The sequence below is a fragment of the Pezoporus occidentalis genome, unplaced genomic scaffold, assembly GCF_034315485.1.
Source record: "Pezoporus occidentalis ecotype Australia unplaced genomic scaffold, CSIRO_AGI_Poc_V1 ctg86, whole genome shotgun sequence".
Lineage (NCBI taxonomy): Eukaryota > Metazoa > Chordata > Aves > Psittaciformes > Psittacidae > Pezoporus > Pezoporus occidentalis.
This window is the reverse complement of record NW_026916220.1, coordinates 920528-939110: the sequence shown is the minus strand read 5'-3', so window position 1 is coordinate 939110 and position 18583 is coordinate 920528. Positions and strand designations below refer to the sequence as shown.

Here is an 18583-nt window from a genome sequence, read left to right as displayed (position 1 = left end):
ATCATTTTTTTGAAGATGTATCTATGGCATTAGCATAATTTCAGGTATTTCTTGTGATTTCAGGTAGTAAGCTCAACAAATGGAGAACTGAACACAGATGACCCAACTGCAGGCCGTTCAAATGCACCCATCACAGCTCCTGCAGAAGTAGAAGTACTGGATGAAACTAAGTATGTCCATCTTTTTATTTTCTTAGGATCTTGTGTGCTCAGCTGATTCAAAATTTTTATTGTATAGTAATTAAAAGATATTTAAAAAATACCACTGGTGGGTGGCAAAACTATAGTGCTATCCTCAATTTTGGCTTTAAATACTTAAATAATAGATTTTTTCTGCCTTGTGCTTTTTAGGCTAAGCCCTCAGTAACACATCTCTACACTAGAGAAGTGCATGTGTTTTTGATGTTTCAATTAATTTTGAAATAATTATTTTAAGATAGTTTTCTGACTATCAAATTACGTATGAAAGATGTAAAATTCTTCCTCTGTGTTCCTTCTGATTCTCTTGTTTTCCTCTTACACTCTTTCTGTATAGCTGCCAGAAAGTGTTGAACGTGTGGTGAGTTCTACAGCACATGCAGGCAAAAGTAGCCCTAGGGGCTTTGTTTTTGTTAGTTGGTTTACAGCTGATGTCAGAAATCTTTAAAATAACAAATCCACTTGAAAATCACATAATAAGTTTTATTAAAAAACTATTTTTACAGTTACACCTTCGGGAGCTATTTTGCCTGCTTCAAATCTTCCTTGCTTTTAAGTTGTGTAGTCTGTATTGTACTTTATTTAATACTCTTAAGTGAGTAGTAGAATACTTTCCTACTTGCTGTCCTGTTTTAGAGTGAAAAACATTCTTTCCAGATGTTGTAGCATTCAACTAGTATTTTAACATCTAGATAATAACTCATTTTTACAAGCAAGTAACAAATGCTAGAAAATACTTGAAATTTGCCCATTGTCTCTGAAGCATAGTATTTACCAGAGTATTAGTCTTTGACAACCTGCTAGCAAATTACTAAAACGTAACTTCAGGTTTCCTTAAAGTCACAGTGTAATGAAAATGGGAAAATATTAAGGTCTGTTAACATGGGATGAACAACTTACGCATATATGTTTGAGTGCTAAAGTCAGACTTGCAAAATATTCTTCATAGTTAAAGGCAGTATAACTTTCAAGATGTTTTTTTCTATAATATAGCTTGGAATAGGATTTTACAAAGGTATGGATCTAGTTTATCATGAAATAGAGGCACTCAAGTATGAGAGATAAGTCACTAGCATATCAATCCAGTAACCATTCATTAATAGCAATAAATTTTGTAGGAGCTATTTTCCCAAGTTTTAGATAAAGTGAAATATCTCAAAGTAAATTTTTTTCTTGAAGTTATTGTTCTGCAGATTCTGGTTTTTGTATATAAGATTTATGTGCATGTGTAGTTAAAAACTGTGAATGGAGGTGTCTCTTGTGCCACACTTGTGCACTAGCTTTCTGTGAGCACTGGTAAGACCACTTCTGTACCTGCCATCTTCAGTGTACTGTATTATTATTATTATGGCAGGAATTCACTTTTCTTATTTATATATATTTAAAGCAAAAAAATAAAAGACCCCAAAAAGCAAGGACGTTGATGGACTGCACATAGAGCAATCCCCTATCCCTTCCCTTTGGATAAATGCTGTGATAACCTTCCTTTTGTCCAGTTTATGTACACACAGGAAAAGATTGAATTTCTAAAGTTTTGAGTACTGCTTACCACAATTTAAATTTATACTTAGCTATCCACAGAAAGTAAGAGAATTCTCAGAAGCCAAGGTGCTGCAGCTGCTTTAAAAGCATAGAAGCTCATTTCCTCTGATAGGAATAACTGATAGACAAATATGCTATCCTTTATAGCATAGTCTTTACAGGTTTTGTTACAGACAGATACCTAGTTTCAGTATCCTACTCTTTAATCTTTTTCAATATGAAACACACAGATGAATTTTCCAGTGGTGTCTATGTAAACTGCAATTTCCTCATTCACTATTTTGGTTTGGTTTTTGTGTGGCTAGATTAGTTTTTATATTTTGGCAGTAATTAAAGAAATACACACACCCAGCATTGCTGTCAGACATCAGTGTACAGGTATACATCTTTTTATCAGTAATAGTACTTTAGAAGGTTTAAGTAATTTTACATTTTAATATTATAGTTAGAAACTTGATATCAAAAAGTATTGTGAGACATTTTAACATCTATTTGTAGATCTTACACTGCTGAAGATTATGAGGAAATTCAAGTATCAGTATTTTTTATGTCTGTGATATAGACATTTCTGTTTTAAGAAGATGTTGTATCAAAAGCCTCTCACTTTGTGCCTCTTCCATAATCTTTTCTCCATCTGAAAATATTAACAAAACTACCATCTCTAGCTGATACCTGATTTGTAACATTTCCTCATACTCAGAGGAGACGAGCATGGATATTTTTTAGAAACATTTCATTCTTTGCTCTAGATGTTTTCATAGTTTTAGAAGCTTAGCGTGGCTGTCTTCATTTAAAAGTCTGAAGAAATGGTGCCCTGTTGTGTGACTTTTAACTATGAAAACAAATATTGTTTAGCTGAATATTAGATCTTATGTTACAATTTCAGTGGGATGCTGTAAATCAGAAAGGATAAGGATTTTTTTTCAGTAAACATTTTATTGTTTTGGGACATTCACCCAAGCACTCGCAGCATATATTCTAAATCTTATGCTTCATGCATCTTTGCTGTTGCTGTGTATAAGTAGCAAGCATGACTTAACAGTGGGGGTTGGGCATTGGGTTTTTCAGTGGGCTGTGGGAGTTTTTTTGTGTGTGTGTGTTTGGTTTTTGGGTGGTTTTTTTTTTGTGTTGTTTTTGTCAAAAGTAGCTTTCATCCCTATTTCAGTTACTACTGAGTGTAACAACTAGGGTTGTAAAATAGGGAAAAGACTAACCTGATCACTGTTCTGAACTGATACTGATACTGAACAGATGGTCTTCCAGTTATCACTGATCAGTTAGCCTTCTTCCTTAACTCTTTGCTAGCCATCAGACCAGTTGCTTCTATGAAGCATGTGTGATTTGGATAAACAAAAGGCCCTCCCATGGGATGACAGAAATGGTCAAACAGGAAAAGATGGTTTGATCTGTCCTTTTTGCATTTTGCATTCTTTTTCTCACTTTACTGAAAGATTAAAGTTTGGGCATCTTGGACATGGGACCCAAGTTTGTAGGCCATGTCTACAGGGGGCTGGTGGAGCTGGTGTAAGGGGAAGAGCAGTTTTGGTAGGAGGCTTGCCAGACTGGTCAAGGAGGCTTTAAACTAGATGTGTTGGGGGAGGGGGGCATCATTCCATCCCAACAAACCCAGTGAGTTGCCGGCATCTATAATAAATGCTCGGCTCAGATGCAGAGATATTCCAGCCACTCCAGCCTTCAGGCTTCATTTGGAGCTCGGCTCAGATGCCTCTATACAAATGCCCATAGCATGGGGAACAAACAAGAGGAATCAGAGATGTGTGCACATCTATAGGGGTATGATATAATAGGCATCGCAGAAACATGGTGGGATGGCTCCTATGACTGGAGTGTTGGAATGGAAGATTACAGGCTCTTTAGAAAAGACAGGCCTGGCAGGCAGGGAGGGGGAGTTGCTATTTATGTTAGGGATAGGCTGGAGTGTATGGAACTCTGTCTGGGGACAGGTGATTCGTTAACAGAGAGTTTGTGGGTCAGGGTTAAAGGGAGAACAGCTATGGGAGACATTACTGTGGGGATCTGTTACAGACCGCCTGATCAAGGAGAACCTGCAGATGAAGCACTCCATAGACAGGTAGGAAAAGCCTCACGCTCACAGGCTCTTGTTCTCATGGGGGACTTCAACCACCCTGACATCTGTTGGAACAACAGTATGGCCTGGCACAAGTAATCCAGGAGGTTCCTCGATTGTGTGGAAGACAGCTTCCTTCTGTAATTAATAGAGGGGCCGACAAGGAGAGGTGCCATGCTTGACCTTGTGCTCACCAACAGGGAAGGGCTCGTTGGAAATGTGACGCTCCAGGGCAGCCTTGGATGCAGCGATCACGAGATGGTCGAATTCGAGATCCTCAGGACAGTGAGAAGAGTGTACAGCAAGCTCACTGCCCTGGACTTCAAAAGAGCAGGCTTTGGCCTCTTCAGGAACCTGCTTAGTAAGGTTCCATGGGATTCAGCCCTAGAGGGCAGGGGGCCCAAGACTCTCGGTTGATATTCAAGGATTATCTGCTACAACCTCAGGAGTGATGCATCTCAACTAGAATGAAGTGCAGCAGAAGGGCCAGGAGACCTCCTTGGATGGATAAGGAGCTGCTGAGGAAAATTCAAATGAAAAAAGAGGCTTATAAAAGGTGAAAGCAAGGGCAGGCAGCCTGGGAAGAGTACAGGGATGTTGTCTGGGAAGCTAGGGACCAGGTTAGGAAAGTTAAGGCCCAGTTAGCACTAAACTTGGCTAGGGATGTTAAGGGTAACAGGAAGGGATTCTACAGGTACGTAGCAAACAAAAAACTAGAGACAACGCAGGCCCCCTCAGGAAGCTCTCAGGAGAACTAGCTACACAGGAATTGAAGAAGGCTGAGGTTCTCAGTGACTTCTTTGCCTCGGTCTTCACTGGCAAAGGCTCTGACTTCACCACCCAAGTCTTGGAAGGCAGACGCAGGGACTGTGAGAATGAAGACCTTGCGCCCACTGTAGGAGAGGATCTGGTTTGAGACCATCTTAAAAACCTGAACGTGCACAAGTCCATGGGACCTGATGAAATCCATCTGCGGGTCCTGAAGGAACTGGCGAATGAAGTTGCTAAATCACTGTCCATCATATTTGCAAAATCATGGCAGTCAGTGAAGTTCCTGATGACTGGAAAAAGGGAAATATAACCCCCATTTTCATGGAGGCGAAAATGGATGACCCGGGGAGTTACAGACCAGTCAGTCTCACCTCTGTGCCCGGAAAAATCTTGGAGCAGATTCTCCTGGAAGGCATGCTAAGGCATATGAAAATCAACAAGGTGCTTGGTGACAGCCAGCATGGCTTCACTAAGGGGAAATCCTGCCTGAACCAATTTGGTGGCCTTCTATGATGGGGCTATGGAACTGATGGACAGGGGTAGAGCAGCTGACGTCATCTACCTGGACTTGTGCAAAGCGTTCGACACTGTCCCACATGACATCCTTGTCTCTAAATTGGAGAGACATCAGTTTGATGGATGGACCACTCCTTGGATAAAGAACTGGCTGGATGGCCGCACACAAAGAGTTGTGGTCAATGGCTCAATGTCCGGCTGGAGACCAGTAACGTGTGGTGTCCCTCAGGGATCGGTGTTGGGACCGGTCTTGTTCAACATCTTTGTCACTGACATGGACAGTGGGATTGAGTGTGCCCTCAGCAAGTTTGCCGATGACACCAAGCTGTGTGGTTCGGTTGATACGCTGGAGGGAAGGAATGCCATCCAGAGGGACCTCGACACACTTGTGAGTTGGGCTGACGCCAACCTTATGAAGTTTAACCATGGCAAATGCAAGGTCCTACACCTGAGTCAGAGCAATCCCAGGCACAGCTACAGGTTGGGCAAAGAAGAGATTCAGAGCAGCCCTGCAGAGAAGGACTTGGGAGTGCTGGTCAATGAGAAAATGAGCATGAACCGGCAGTGTGCGCTTGCAGCCCAGAAAGCCAACTGTATCCTGGGCTGCACCAAAAAGAGCGTGACCAGCAGGTCAAAGGAGGTGATCCTGCCCCTCTACTCTGCTCTTGTGAGACCTCACCTGGAGTATTGTGTGCAGTTCTGGTGTCTTCAACATAAAAAGGACATGGAACTGTTGGAACAAGTCCAGAGAAGGGCCATGAGGATGATCAGGGGACTGGAGCACCTCCCGTATGAAGGCAGGCTGAGAAAGTTGGGGCTGTTCAGCCTGGGGAAGAGAAGGCTGCGTGGAGACCTCATAGCAGCCTTCCAGTATCTGAAGGGGACCTATATGAATGCTGGAGAGGGACTCTTCATTAGAGACTGTAGTGATAGAACAAGGGGTAATGGGTTAAAACTTAAACAGGGAAAGTTTAGATTGGATATAAGAAGGAAATTCTTTCCTGTTAGGGTGGTGAGGCACTGGAATGGGTTGCCCAGGGAGGTTGTGAATGCTACATCCCTGCCAGGGTTCAAGGCCAGGTTGGACGAGGCCTTGGGTGAGATGGTTTAGTGTGAGGTATCCCTACCTGTGGCAGAGGGGTTGGAACTAGATGATCTTAAGGTCCTTTCCAACGCTAACTATTCTATGATTCTGTGATTCTGTGATTATTGATAGGTGTTTAAATTGCTGCCCCATTTAGGAGACAAATATGAAAACACAGCTATCTAAACACAAATGAGAACTGAAGCTGATTTAGCCTCTTGTGCCAAGAGACTGCTCAAGTGGTAGAGGGAAGGGTATTTAACAGAAAAAAGGCATGATAATGTAGTAGGACAAGAAATGTTCGTAACCATAATACTGAGATTGCTACCTTAGCTAATATCTGAAAAGTCACTTTAGATTCTACCAGAAAAGATGTTTTCTGAGTTTTATTAATTGATATTATACTTCCTGATATAGGAATGTTTTATATTATATAGAGGAAGAGGTGAGTGGTCATTAAATACTTTATTTAAAGAGAAATAAAAGAGCATTTCCTAGAAACAGAAATTTTCAAATCAAATCTGTTATGCATTTGGAATGCATATTGAATAATATGATAAATTTGTGCTTTAATACTCATTAATAATGCCTCTATCTGTAGTCTTAAGTATGGTTTCAAGCAATGTAATGAGTGTTGAAAGTGATAATGACACTCCCTCTAGTGACACTATTTTTGGGAACATGTCTGCGTTTCTATTGTAAATTATATTCTTCAAGAGATTATGCATATGGATCTCTAATATGAGGGTTACGTCTCTTCCATAAAATTTATTACCAGGCACTGTAGTCTGATCTGTCTTACTCCCGTGTTAATGTGTATATATTTTAAAGTGACATTTATTTGGCCTTGGATGGTTTGACAGGTCTAGCATTTCTAGGTTTTCACATTTCAGTAAGTTTCCAAGCCAGTCCTGTGGTTTGCAGTGCTCTGTGGAATTTGCATTCTTTTAACAATTTTTAGCTATAATATATATTAAGAAGGGATTTATTTTCTCACACCAAATACAGTCTTCAGCATTTAGTGAAATTCCCTGAACTAGAGTACAGTTGAGTAGTTGTTACACAAAACCAACCAAACAAACCACATAAACAAGTGAAAAAAAAACCAAACAAGCAAGAAACCACAAACCCAAAACAAAAAAAAAAACAACCAACAAAAAGAACAACTAACCAATAAGGTGACACAACTCTTAACAGAAATTATAGTATTATGCAAACACCAGAAGACCAGGAGATAAAAAAAAACAGTGCTTTATGTTGTTTAAAGATAGATCTCTTGAATTCTCCGTTGCATGATGCCCTTCTTCTCTGGTTGACAGAGAAGTAGCAAACTAAACTGGCTATGGAGAAGAATAAGGGAGAGTATCAGATTTGCAGCAGGGGTGGATCAAAATTTTCTGGGTAGGAAAGCAAGAAAACCTAAAATGTCCTTAACTTACCCAGCAGATCCACTCAGTCCTGAACATTTAAAAAGCGTGATCTGCTATTCTTTGAGACATGTTCCATATAAGCAAAATACAGTTAAACAGAGAAGAGTTAAAATTCTGGATTGTTTTTCTAAAATATAAATTAACTGTCTGCACACTTACATCTCCCTGCAGTTATTTGTAACCTGTGTTCTGTATATAGTAAAATTATGAATCAAGACAAAAATTTTCTGTAAGCTTTCTTTAAGGCTTGCTAATCAGAAATAGGTAGAAAATGGATTTAGCATCACAGTCCAAGGCAGGATTTCCTCTTTACAAGATCACAGGATAATTCACATTGAAAGGGAGGGGGTACTGTACTTCCTTTTATATATATATATATATTAATGTTTGTTATGTATACATACACAAAATACTTTGGAAAAGATTGGGTTGAAAGATGGATTAAACTAATTTGGACTCCATGCATGTGCATATAAATTCAAAGCTTAAGTGATAGTGTCTGTAGATAGAAGCTAGGAAAAAGGCTTAGTAGGGTGATATTTCAGTTGCAATTGGTGGTCTTGAAAAACAGTTATGACTGTGTCCTGGGTTCAGGAAGTCAAAACACTGCACTGCACCAGCTACCAAGAAGGAGAAACATGACTGCTACTGCTGAACCCAGGACAGACTGTCTTAGAAGTACTTTAAAGTTAATATGGTGTATTTCTGCTAGCTGTAAAAAAAAAATATGTATCTATGTAGTTTCCCCTTACTGAATTTTAATTTTGGGCTTTCTTTCCACCAATAACCAAATTTTTTTTTTCCTACTGAAAGTTATGTAACTCTCGAAGCAGCTCTGGTCTGCTTCTGCCCACTGCTACTTTTTCAGTGACTGAGCAACAGGGTGCCTTGGAGGTTTTGAGAAGGTAACTTCTGTGTCCCCTTACTTTGGATGTTGTTCTCATCCCTCGTAGAACTTTATTTTCAGACCCTTATTGTCCCTCATTTTCAAATGCTTTCCCCATTTGCCATATTCCAAACTAAATCAACAGGATTACTTTTGAATTTTAGCAACATAAAATGCCTGGTGAACTTAAGGACTCATAGATAGCTTATTCATGGTTTAACAAACTTGAGTGTATAGCGCCTGCAAGTGAGAATTCGGTAACCAAACTACAGAACTCCAATGGGCAACCTAAGGTAGACAGCTTGCATGTCTACTTTTGATTGAAAATTGTGAATACTTTCCCAAGTGGAATTTCTGTTTTTAAAGGTGGTGGTCAGGAGCTGGGTGTTGCATAAGAAGAAGTAAATAGGGCAAGAAGGCCATGAAGCTTCCATGGTTGGATAAGGAGCTGATGAGAAAAATTAGAAGTTAAAAAGAGGATTATAGAAGGTGGAAAGGAGGACGAGCAGCCTGAGAAGAATACAGGGACATTGTCCAGGAACCTAGGGACCAGGTCACGAAAGCTAAGGCCCAGTCAGAGTTAAGTCTGGCAAGGGATGTCAAAGATAACAGGAAAGGCTTCTATAAGTACGTAACAGACAAAAGACAGACTAGAGATAATGTGGGCTCTCTCTGAAAGCTACCAGGAGAGCTGGCTACACTGGATTTGGAGAAGGCTGAGCTTCTCAATGATTTCTTTGCCTCAGTCTTCACTGGCAAATGCTCTGACCATGACGCTCAAGTATTGGAAGGCAGCTGTAGGGGCTGGGACAATAAAGACTTAAGAGCATGTGGTAGGAGAGAATCAGGTTCAAGATCATCTTTGCAACCTGAATATGCACAAGTCCATGGGACCTGATGAAATCCATCCGCGGGTCCTGAAGGAGCTGGCGAACGAAGTTGCTAAATCACTGTCCGTCATATTTGCAAAATCATGGCAGTCAGTGAAATTCCTGATGACTAGAAAATGGGAAAAATAACTCCATTTTCAAGAAGGAGAAAATGGAAGACCCATGAAACTACAAACCAGTCAGTCTTACCTCTTTACTTGGCAAAATCTTGGATCCAGTTCTCCTGGAAAGCATGCTAAGTAGGGCACATGAAAAACAATGAGGTGGTTGATAATAGCCAACATGGCTTCACAGAGGGCAAATCTTATCTGATCAATTTGGTGGCCTTACTAGGATGGGACTACAGAAATGATGGACAAGGGCAAAGCAGTTGACATTATCTACCTGGACTTGTGCAAAACATTTGACACTGTCCCACATGACATCCTTCTCTCTAAACTGGAGAGACATCAATTTGATAGATGAACCACTTGGTGGATAAAGAACTGGCTGGATGGCAGCACGCAAAGAGTTGTGGTCAACGGCTCAATGTCCAACCGGAGAGTGTGGTGCTCATCAGGGGTCAGTGTTGGGACTGATCTTGTTCAACACCTTTGTTGGTGACATGGACAGTGTGATTGATGCAGCCTCAGCAAGTTTCCTGATGACACCAAGGTGTGTGGCACGGTTGATATGCTGGAGGGAAGGGATGGGATCCAGAGGGACTTTGACACACTTGAGAGGTGGGCCAGTGGCAACCTCATGAAGTTCAACCAAACCAAGTGAGAGGTTCTTCACCTGGGTCACGGCAATCCCAGGCACAGCCATAGGTTGGTCAGAGGAGAGATTCAGAGCAGCCCTGCAGAGAAGGACTTGGGGGTGTTGGTAGATGAGAAACTGAACACAGGCCAGCTTCAGTGTGTGCTCTCAGCCCAGAAAGTCAACCGTATCCTGGGCTGCACCAAAAGGAGTGTGACCAGCAGGTCAAAGGAGGTGATCCTGCCCCTCTGCCCTACTCTTTTGAGACCCCACTTGGAGTACTGCATGCAGTTCTGGTGTTCTCAATATAAGAAGTATATGGAGCTGTTGGGAGTAAGTCCAGAGGAGGGCCATGAGGATGATCAGGGGTCTGGAGCAGCTCCCGCATGAAAACAGGCTGAGAAGTTCAGGGCTGTTCAGCTTGGAGAAGAGAAAGCTGCTTGGAGAACTCAAGAGCAGCCTTCCAGTATCTGAAAGGGGCTTAAAAGGGTGCTGAAGAGGGACTCTTCATCAGGGACTGTAGCAACAGAACACAGGTGTGTGGGTTCAAACTTAAATAGGCGAAGTTCAGGTTAGATATAAGGAGGAAGTTCTTTACTGTGAAGTTTGTGAGGCAGTGGACCTGGTTGCCCAAGTAACTCTATCCCTGGCAGTGTTCAAGGCCATGTTGTATGGAGTCTTGGGCAGCATGGTCTAGTGTGAGGCAACCCTGCACGTGGCAGGCGGGTTGAAACTAGATGATCTTAAGGTCCTTTCCAACCTTACCCATTCTATGATTCTATGACCGAGTGATGTGTAGCTGGCCAGCTAATTGTGAGGCCGTTGCTGCACAGTAACTTCTAAATTATTTCATAGCAGATTAAAAATAGCAAAAATCTGTCTGGTCTAAAGCAGTGTATTTGTTCAAATCACTGCAATAAGGGAAATAGTTAAGGTCTCATTCCCTGTTATATTGCTCCAAAGGCTTAGGTATTTTCCTGTGGGAACTGTGCTGACTGGTGACTGTAAGTCAGCATCCCTGCCCATGGCAGAGGGGTTGGAACTACATAATCTTTAAGGTCCCTTTCAGCTCAATCCATTCTGTGATTCTGTAAGGCTAAAATTACATGTAAATGAAATAGTTTTCTTTGTGCATTTATTGTTTTCCTCTTTGTTTTCAAAAACACTTTCTGGACTTCTGCAATCATCCTCTGTATTATCTAACTCCAACTAATTCTTTTTCCTTTTATAGTGGTGTGGGTTTGTTTTCTGTTTTGTTTTTTCAGTTACTTTCAGATTGCCTCTATTTACTAAGTGAAATTTGCAGTTTGCCAATTTTAGCTTCATTCATGTGGTAATCAATAAGGCAGTAGAAATAATGTCAGTATATCTCAATATTCTTAAAGGTGCTATTTTTCACTGCAGTAGCATCATCACAGCACCGAGTCAGAACATTAATTATATTGTTATGAACATTTTCTTTTAAGTTATTTTGGGGAATAACCTTCAGGAAAGTTTTCCCAAGTTTTGGCTGATGAAGGGAGGTGAAATCGTTTTCTTGTATTAGCAACAGTAGTGTTAGAAGTGCACTTGGTTAGAACTCTGGTTCCGGTGATACAATCTGAAGCTCAGGCTTCCGTTTGGTGTATTACCAGTTAATGTGAAAGAGTACTGAGGTAATAGAAGATTCCTTATTCTCACAATTTTATGTCAGACTATAATGCTCATGCTTTTGATACCCTCACACAATTGTCTAAACTTAATATTAATTTCTGTTATAGCTTTTTTTATGCGATACTTTTTCCAAGTAAAGGTGAAATGTGTCAAAAAATATTTACACTTCAGTGTCTTTCACTAATAAATCAATCTCATACAATAGAGCTTAATGTGTTTCTTATGCTGGCTATACCTGAACCACATACTTCAACCGAAACAAATAAACAGTTTAGTTTTGTGATTTCTTTTTATGTCATATGTAATTCATGTCACATCTGCAGGTGCTGCTGTTTTTTCAAGCGGAGGAAAAGGAAAGCCATTCAGCGCCACAAATGACTAGAATCAGGCAGAACATGGGAAATGATTTATTTGTTCAACTGCTGTCTTGTGATGTTAAAAACAAAAAGATCCCACCAAACCTTTGTAATGACCACGTTTTCCAAGGCCTCCCTTAGAAACAATGTCATGCCTATGTGCTTTGATTTGGTTCTCCTGCATCCATCTTTTGTTTCTTTAATTCATGTTTTCTGAAAGCTTTAAGGTTTTGTCAAGTATGAATGCTTCTTTGACCATCAATAAATGGACCAATGAAATGGTACAAATGAACAGTATCTTCAGCAAAACTAAACTGGAAAAGTATTTATCCTGTCTTAGGAAGTACTAGCAATGTCTTAGCTGAAGGCAGGTGTCATAGATCTGTTACTTGCTTTTGTTATGCTGCTACAAACTCAATCTTAAGATTACTTTTCTGACACCTGCATTGATTTCTTTTTCTCCCAGTTATCCAGTACTGTGTAATCAGTTTGTATCTGCATTAAACCCTCTCTGTGATATCATGGTAAAGTCACTGTCTAAAGATACTGAGGAGGCTGATTTAACTGGTGATAGTTGTCTAAATACTATTGAAACTAATGAAAAGAAAGTATGTCTCTGGGTTTGAAAACTTGCTGCCATTATGCCTACAATAGAATTGCAGAAAAGTTCAAATAACAGGAGTTTTTATATAAAGAATACACGTTTGTATAATTTAAGTTGTTCTTCCAGTAATAATAGCAGAATTGAAGTACCTTGATAAGAAATCTACAGAGGAATTCTAACAGAAGAAAGATGAATCTGGTTTAAGTAGAATCAGTATTAGAGCCCATTCGTTCAATAAGGTAATTGATGATTGACAACATCTTTAAAATATGGATGTGCCATGTAATGTTAGACATCTGTTTGAAAATTATTCTATAATTTAGAAAACAAAGGCAATGGAAGTGAATTTGATTTTTTTATCTCTGAGTACTGGCCTATAGCACCAAAAATTTCACAAGATTTTTTTTCCTGGAAACTTCTTGTCTTTCAGTGTAGTGTAACTACTATAGTAGGATGGAAAACATGTGTCAGATACTTCCCCACTGTCCAGTGAAGAACTTGCAGTATGAAAGCAGCAGTTCTGTAGACAAGGCAGCTCATTCTGTATTTTCTTCTTCAGAAAATATGTGCTTCTTCTAAAGCCATAATGACAGAAGCGTACTTTTGTTTAGCTGCCAGTTTGTGGTAGTTTAAGCCCAGCTGGTAATTCAGAACCACACAGCCGCTCTCTCGCTCCTCCCCTTTCTTCCTCACCCCGCTCCCAGAGGGATGGGGAGGAGAATGCAAAGAGCGTAACTCCCATAGATTGAGATAAGAACAGTCCAGTAACTAAGGTATAACACAAAACCACTGCTGCTACCACCAGTAATAATAATAATTATAAGGGGAATAACAAGAGAAGAGAATACAACTGCTCACCACCCGCAGACCAATACCCAACCCCAGAAGCGATCTAGCCCTTCCAGGTAACTGCCCTCAGTTTATATACTGGGCATGACGTGCTGTGGTGTGGAATACCTCTTTGGTAGTCTGGGTTAGGTGTCCTGTCTCTGCTTCCCCCCAGCTTCCCCTCCTGCGTGGCAGCGCATGAGACTCAAAAAAGGCCTTGGTCAGAGTAAACATTACTTAGCAACAACTAAAAACATCTGTGTTATCAGCATTGTTCCTAGGCTGGAAGTCAAACCCACAGCACTACACTAGCTACTATGAAGGAGAAAAATGGCCGCTACAGCTGAACCCAGGACAGTTTCCACCCCTTATTCCATACCATTCATGTCATACTCAGATCTCAATTTTTTTCAATATACCATCACTCTTGTCTCATATATATATACATATATGGAACAGGCTGCCCAGGGAGGTTGTGGAGTCTCCTTCCCTGGAGACATTCAAAACTTGCCTGGGCACATTTCTGTGTAACATTATCTAGGTGTTCCTGCTCCGGCAGGGGGATTGGACTAGATGATCTTTTGAGGTTCCTTCCAATCTCTAGCATACTGTGTATGAAACTGTATATATATATATATATATATATACACACACACCCCCCCCACACACAAATAGAGAGATCATGGACCAGTCCCTAGAAAGCTGCTGAGTTCATCCAGTCCATGATATTGGCCAGGAGGAAGCAGAGACAGGACACCTGACCTAAACTAGCCGAAGGGGTATTCCATACCACAGCATGTCATGCCCAGTATATAAACTGAGGGCAGTTACCTGGGAAGGGCTAGATCACTGCTGGAGTTGTGCTGGGTATCGCTTCCGGGTGGTGAGCGGTTGTATTATCTTCCCTTGTTATTTCCCTTATCATTATTATTCTTGGTGGTAGCAGCAGTGGTTTTGTGTTATACCTTAGTTACTGGACTGTTCTTAGCCCGTGGGAGTTACATTCTTTTGATTCTTCTTCCCATCCCTTCAGTAGCTGGGGGAGAAAGAAGGAGGCAGAGTGAGTGAGCGGCTGTGTGGTTCTTGTTTACCAGCTGGGCTTAAACCATGACAGTTCTTTGTGCCACCTGACGTGGGGCTGATGTGCCATCTGATCCACACAGTCCAGTAAATCCGATTGTCCCTTACTTCCACCTGGCTAGAGGCAGGGCTCCTCTAATAGTGATCACAATATTGGTCTCTTACATTTTGTAGAAAGGGATTAGTCTTCTTTATCACAAAAGCTGGAGTAAAATCAGCTCTTCCTGAATCATCTGGGAGCCTGCTCACCAGAGACTGAAGCTGCATCTTGCATGGGATGATCAGCCTTGACCTTTGTTCTTCTCTTCAGTTTATGCACCTGTTCCTCCAGAGCTGAGGTAGGTTTTCCAACCTACTTCCTCATGTCTTCTCCGTGATCCTGCAGGTAAAACCATAGGGTGACCTGGGGCATGTACCTTCTATATCTTCTCTGTTGAGCAGTAGGACACCTTTTGTTAATAGCTGAAACATGGGTTGGTACACGTGAAGAGCTGGATAGATGGGATAGGTCGTCTCTCAATTGTTTGAACACCTGGGACAGTTTTTCCAGAGCTGAAATGATGGAAAGGGTGAGATTGGCTTTGAACTCTTGGAGTTGGCGAATCACTTCATCCGCTGTTGGTGGTACTACATCATGCCAGGTTATTGATACCAGTGAGTGGGCTCATGATGATGGTGCACTGCATGTAAATTTCCACCACATGGGTCATGTACATTCAACTTCATCTGGATCTATGGATGCATTCCCAGCATCTGGCCTATGATAGATCATCTCTACAATGGCTAATCCCCTCAGAGACTGGATGCCTTTCTCTAGTGTGGTCCAGTTGGCCAAACAACTCCTAACATCCTCCTTGCACGGAAACCTTTCTTTCACAGCTGCCAAGAGCCACCTCCAAAGGCTGAGGGTCCGTTTCTCTTTTGCAATTTCTTTGTCAATTCCCTAGCAGGTGATCCCAGCTGCTTGGCTTCCCTACCTTCTAGTTCATGACCGTCAGCCCCATTGTCCCAGCATCGGAGCAACCAGGCGATGATGTGCTCCCCTGGATGATGGGTGAAATCTTTTTTGCATATTCCATGGCTCGGTTGAAGTCCGGGGTCGAGAAGTTGCCTCTTCTTCTTCCTCTTACTCTGATTCACATAATAATAACTCTTGTTCAGATGCTGTCCTGCTTAGTAAGTGCATTGGTTCTTCATCTTTCTTCACTGTATGGGATGCTTTTTGTGTTTTTTCTTTGTTTTTTTTCATCCTTGTCTACAGGGGCAACCGATATTGGCACGAACTGCGCCTTTTGTTTAGCTGCAGTGGTTATCATTGTGGTTGGAGTGGCTGCAGTACCTGTTGTCGGGCGTGGTGCAGCTGGTGTGCTTGGGGGTTGAGCAGCACCAGCAGCTGTGCTGTCTGTTGCTGTTGGGGTTTGAATAGTTGCTGTACTTGTAACTGATGCTGGTGTAGCTGCTATACTTGGAGTAGCTGCTCTGTCTGTTGCTTTGTCATCAGATCCAGAGACATTTTTTTCCTTTGAAGGTGCTGGATAGTGTTGCACAGGGCTCTGTAAGCATAGGCCAGGCCCCAGCATGTTGCCATTTCTCCCTCTCTGGTATGACCAGGATGACAACGCACCTTTTAAGTGTTTTACTAATTTTTCTGGGTTTTGCACTTGTTCAGTGGTGAAGTTCCAAAGCAGTGGAGGGGCCCACTGGCCTAGATACTTGCCCATACTGTCCCACATACCCTGCCACTTGTGACTGTCTAGCCTCAGGGAAAATCTCTTGGACCTCCTATATTGTCATCTAACCCTAGACAAGACCCAGCCCCACCTCTGCTTAGCTTTTGAGATCAGACGAAATGGTCATGGGTAAAACACCCTCTGTATGTGTGCCAACATGGTGATCCCTGTCACAATCAACAAGCAGGTCTCAAGGGTACCCAAAGGCCATTCAAAACCTTCAGAACTCCCAAATGATGCTGTAAATAGTCTGGTGGGGGAGCTGGGGGTGTTAAGAGGAATGTCTCCTTCATAGGTTGACCACCCGAGGAGGGAAAATCAGATGTGTAATTGCTAAACACTTCCATTATATACCTCTCAAAGTATAGAGGTGATGACCACAGTAGGAATGCAGGCCAGATCAGTTTCATGATCAATAAGTCTATTGTATTACAAGTCATTACCATAAAGTACAGTGAAACAACAACCTTAGCCCAGGCCCCCCAGCTGATAAAACAGCAAATACCAGCTGTAAGTAAGGTACGGCATGCTGAAACTCTGAGATCAAGAGCAACAACTTTGAGAGTCAATAAATCAGCGTTGTGACGAGTGACTATTAATCCAAAACAATGAATGCTTATCACAGATACGATTAGACACACTCTGGTCACATCTGTCGTTATCTCAACCCTTCAGGCCCCATGTTGGTCTCCACAAAGAACTGTCATAGTTTAAGCCCAGCCGGTAACTCAGAACCGCGGAGCCCCTCTTTCTTCACTCCCCCCTCTTTCTTCCTCCCCCTGCTCCCAGAGGGATGGGGAGGAGAATCGAAAGAATGTAACTCCCCCAGGTTGAGATAAGAACAGTCCAGTAACTAAGGTATAACACAAAACCACTGCTGCTACCACCAGTAATAATAATAATTATAACGGAAATAACAAGGGAAGAGAATACAACTGCTCGCTACCTGCCGACCGATACCCAGCCCAACCCCAGCAGTGATCTAGCCCTTCCAAGTAGCTGCCCTCAGTTTATATACTGGGCATGACGTGCTGTGGTATGGAATACCTCTTCGGCTAGTTTGGGTCAGGTGTCCTGTCTCTGCTTCCCCCCAGCTTCCCCTCCTCCCTGGCCGCGCATGAGACTCAGTCCTCGGTCAGAGCAAACATTACTTAGCAACAGCTAAAACCGTTGGTGTTATCAGCATTGTTCCCAGGCTGAGAGTCAAAAACGAAGCACTGAACAGCTACCAAGAAGCAGAAAAATTACTGCTACTGCTGAACCCAGAGCACAGTTATTGAAGAAGGTGTGTGAAAGATAGAAGAGACTAGGTGTATTTGTTGACCAAAACTCAGATTATCTCAATTTTTTATAATTCTTTGAACTAAGTAGCTGGTTTTTGTTTTTAATCCACTCACACCTTTTGGCGTATATTAATCTGTTTTGTGGTAGCATTTAAAGTGTGTATTAAAATAAGGGCACGCCTTTGAATTCATTATTGCATTTACAAGGATTTTAATTGTATTTTTTAATTTATTTTTCCTTAGCAGCCAAAAGAGTATTATTTAGATTAAGCGCTCATATGTATACTTTGATCATTGTCATTATTACTGGTTTTGATCTGAACTTTGTCTTTAAAATACCCGAATGTGGCCAACAAAGATATTCGGTATAACAGGTTGTAAGTTTCCACTCCAACAGTTTGTGTTATTGTCTCAAAATCATGAAATTATTTCTATGTTTTTATTTGAGCAGAAAAGGTAGGTTACTTGACCATTATTATACAAAAACATATCCTTCTTTGTAGTACTTGACAAAATTTGTTGCTTTGTAAGATTTGATTTATAATTTTCTCACACACTTAATTTTGAGGGTTTTGATCTGTACAGTGTTTGTATGATCTGAACTCCATCCACATAATAAGAAAGTGTGTGTATTATGAACTTAAAATATTTGAATACATAAAAGCTGTTTTTTTTTTTCTGACATGACTAGTATCGAGGCACTTGCTTTTCAGGAATATTTTTTTAAGTGCTTGATTTTAATGCTGAAGAAGGGTTTCTTCTTGTAAAGCGGTCAGTACTAATGCAGGTATGTTCTGGTTATGCCAGTATGATCTGCAATTATATCTTTTTTTTTCCTCTCTAATAAAGTAAATATTGACTGGGTATCTAAAAAGGAATACATGTTTAAATGTAAGACAAAAAAAT

At 41.2% G+C, this 18583-nt stretch overlaps 1 protein-coding gene across 6 annotated transcripts in view; it reads left to right on the top strand.

Annotated features, from left to right (window-relative positions):
* CSNK1G3 (casein kinase 1 gamma 3) overlaps positions 1-13550 on the top strand; it is a 75085-nt gene extending 61535 nt beyond the window's left edge. For 4 of the 6 annotated variants that reach the window (XM_062604534.1, XM_062604528.1, XM_062604531.1 and 1 more), the window contains 3 exons: positions 64-170; positions 535-558; positions 12120-13550. In XM_062604534.1, coding sequence (XP_062460518.1) covers positions 64-170; positions 535-558; positions 12120-12174 — 186 coding nt within the window. In that variant the 3' untranslated portion in view covers positions 12175-13550. The remainder of the gene's footprint in view (positions 1-63; positions 171-534; positions 559-12119) is intronic. The other 2 variants (XM_062604529.1, XM_062604532.1) reach the window with 1 other exon arrangement.
* The last annotated feature ends 5033 nt before the right edge of the window (positions 13551-18583 follow it).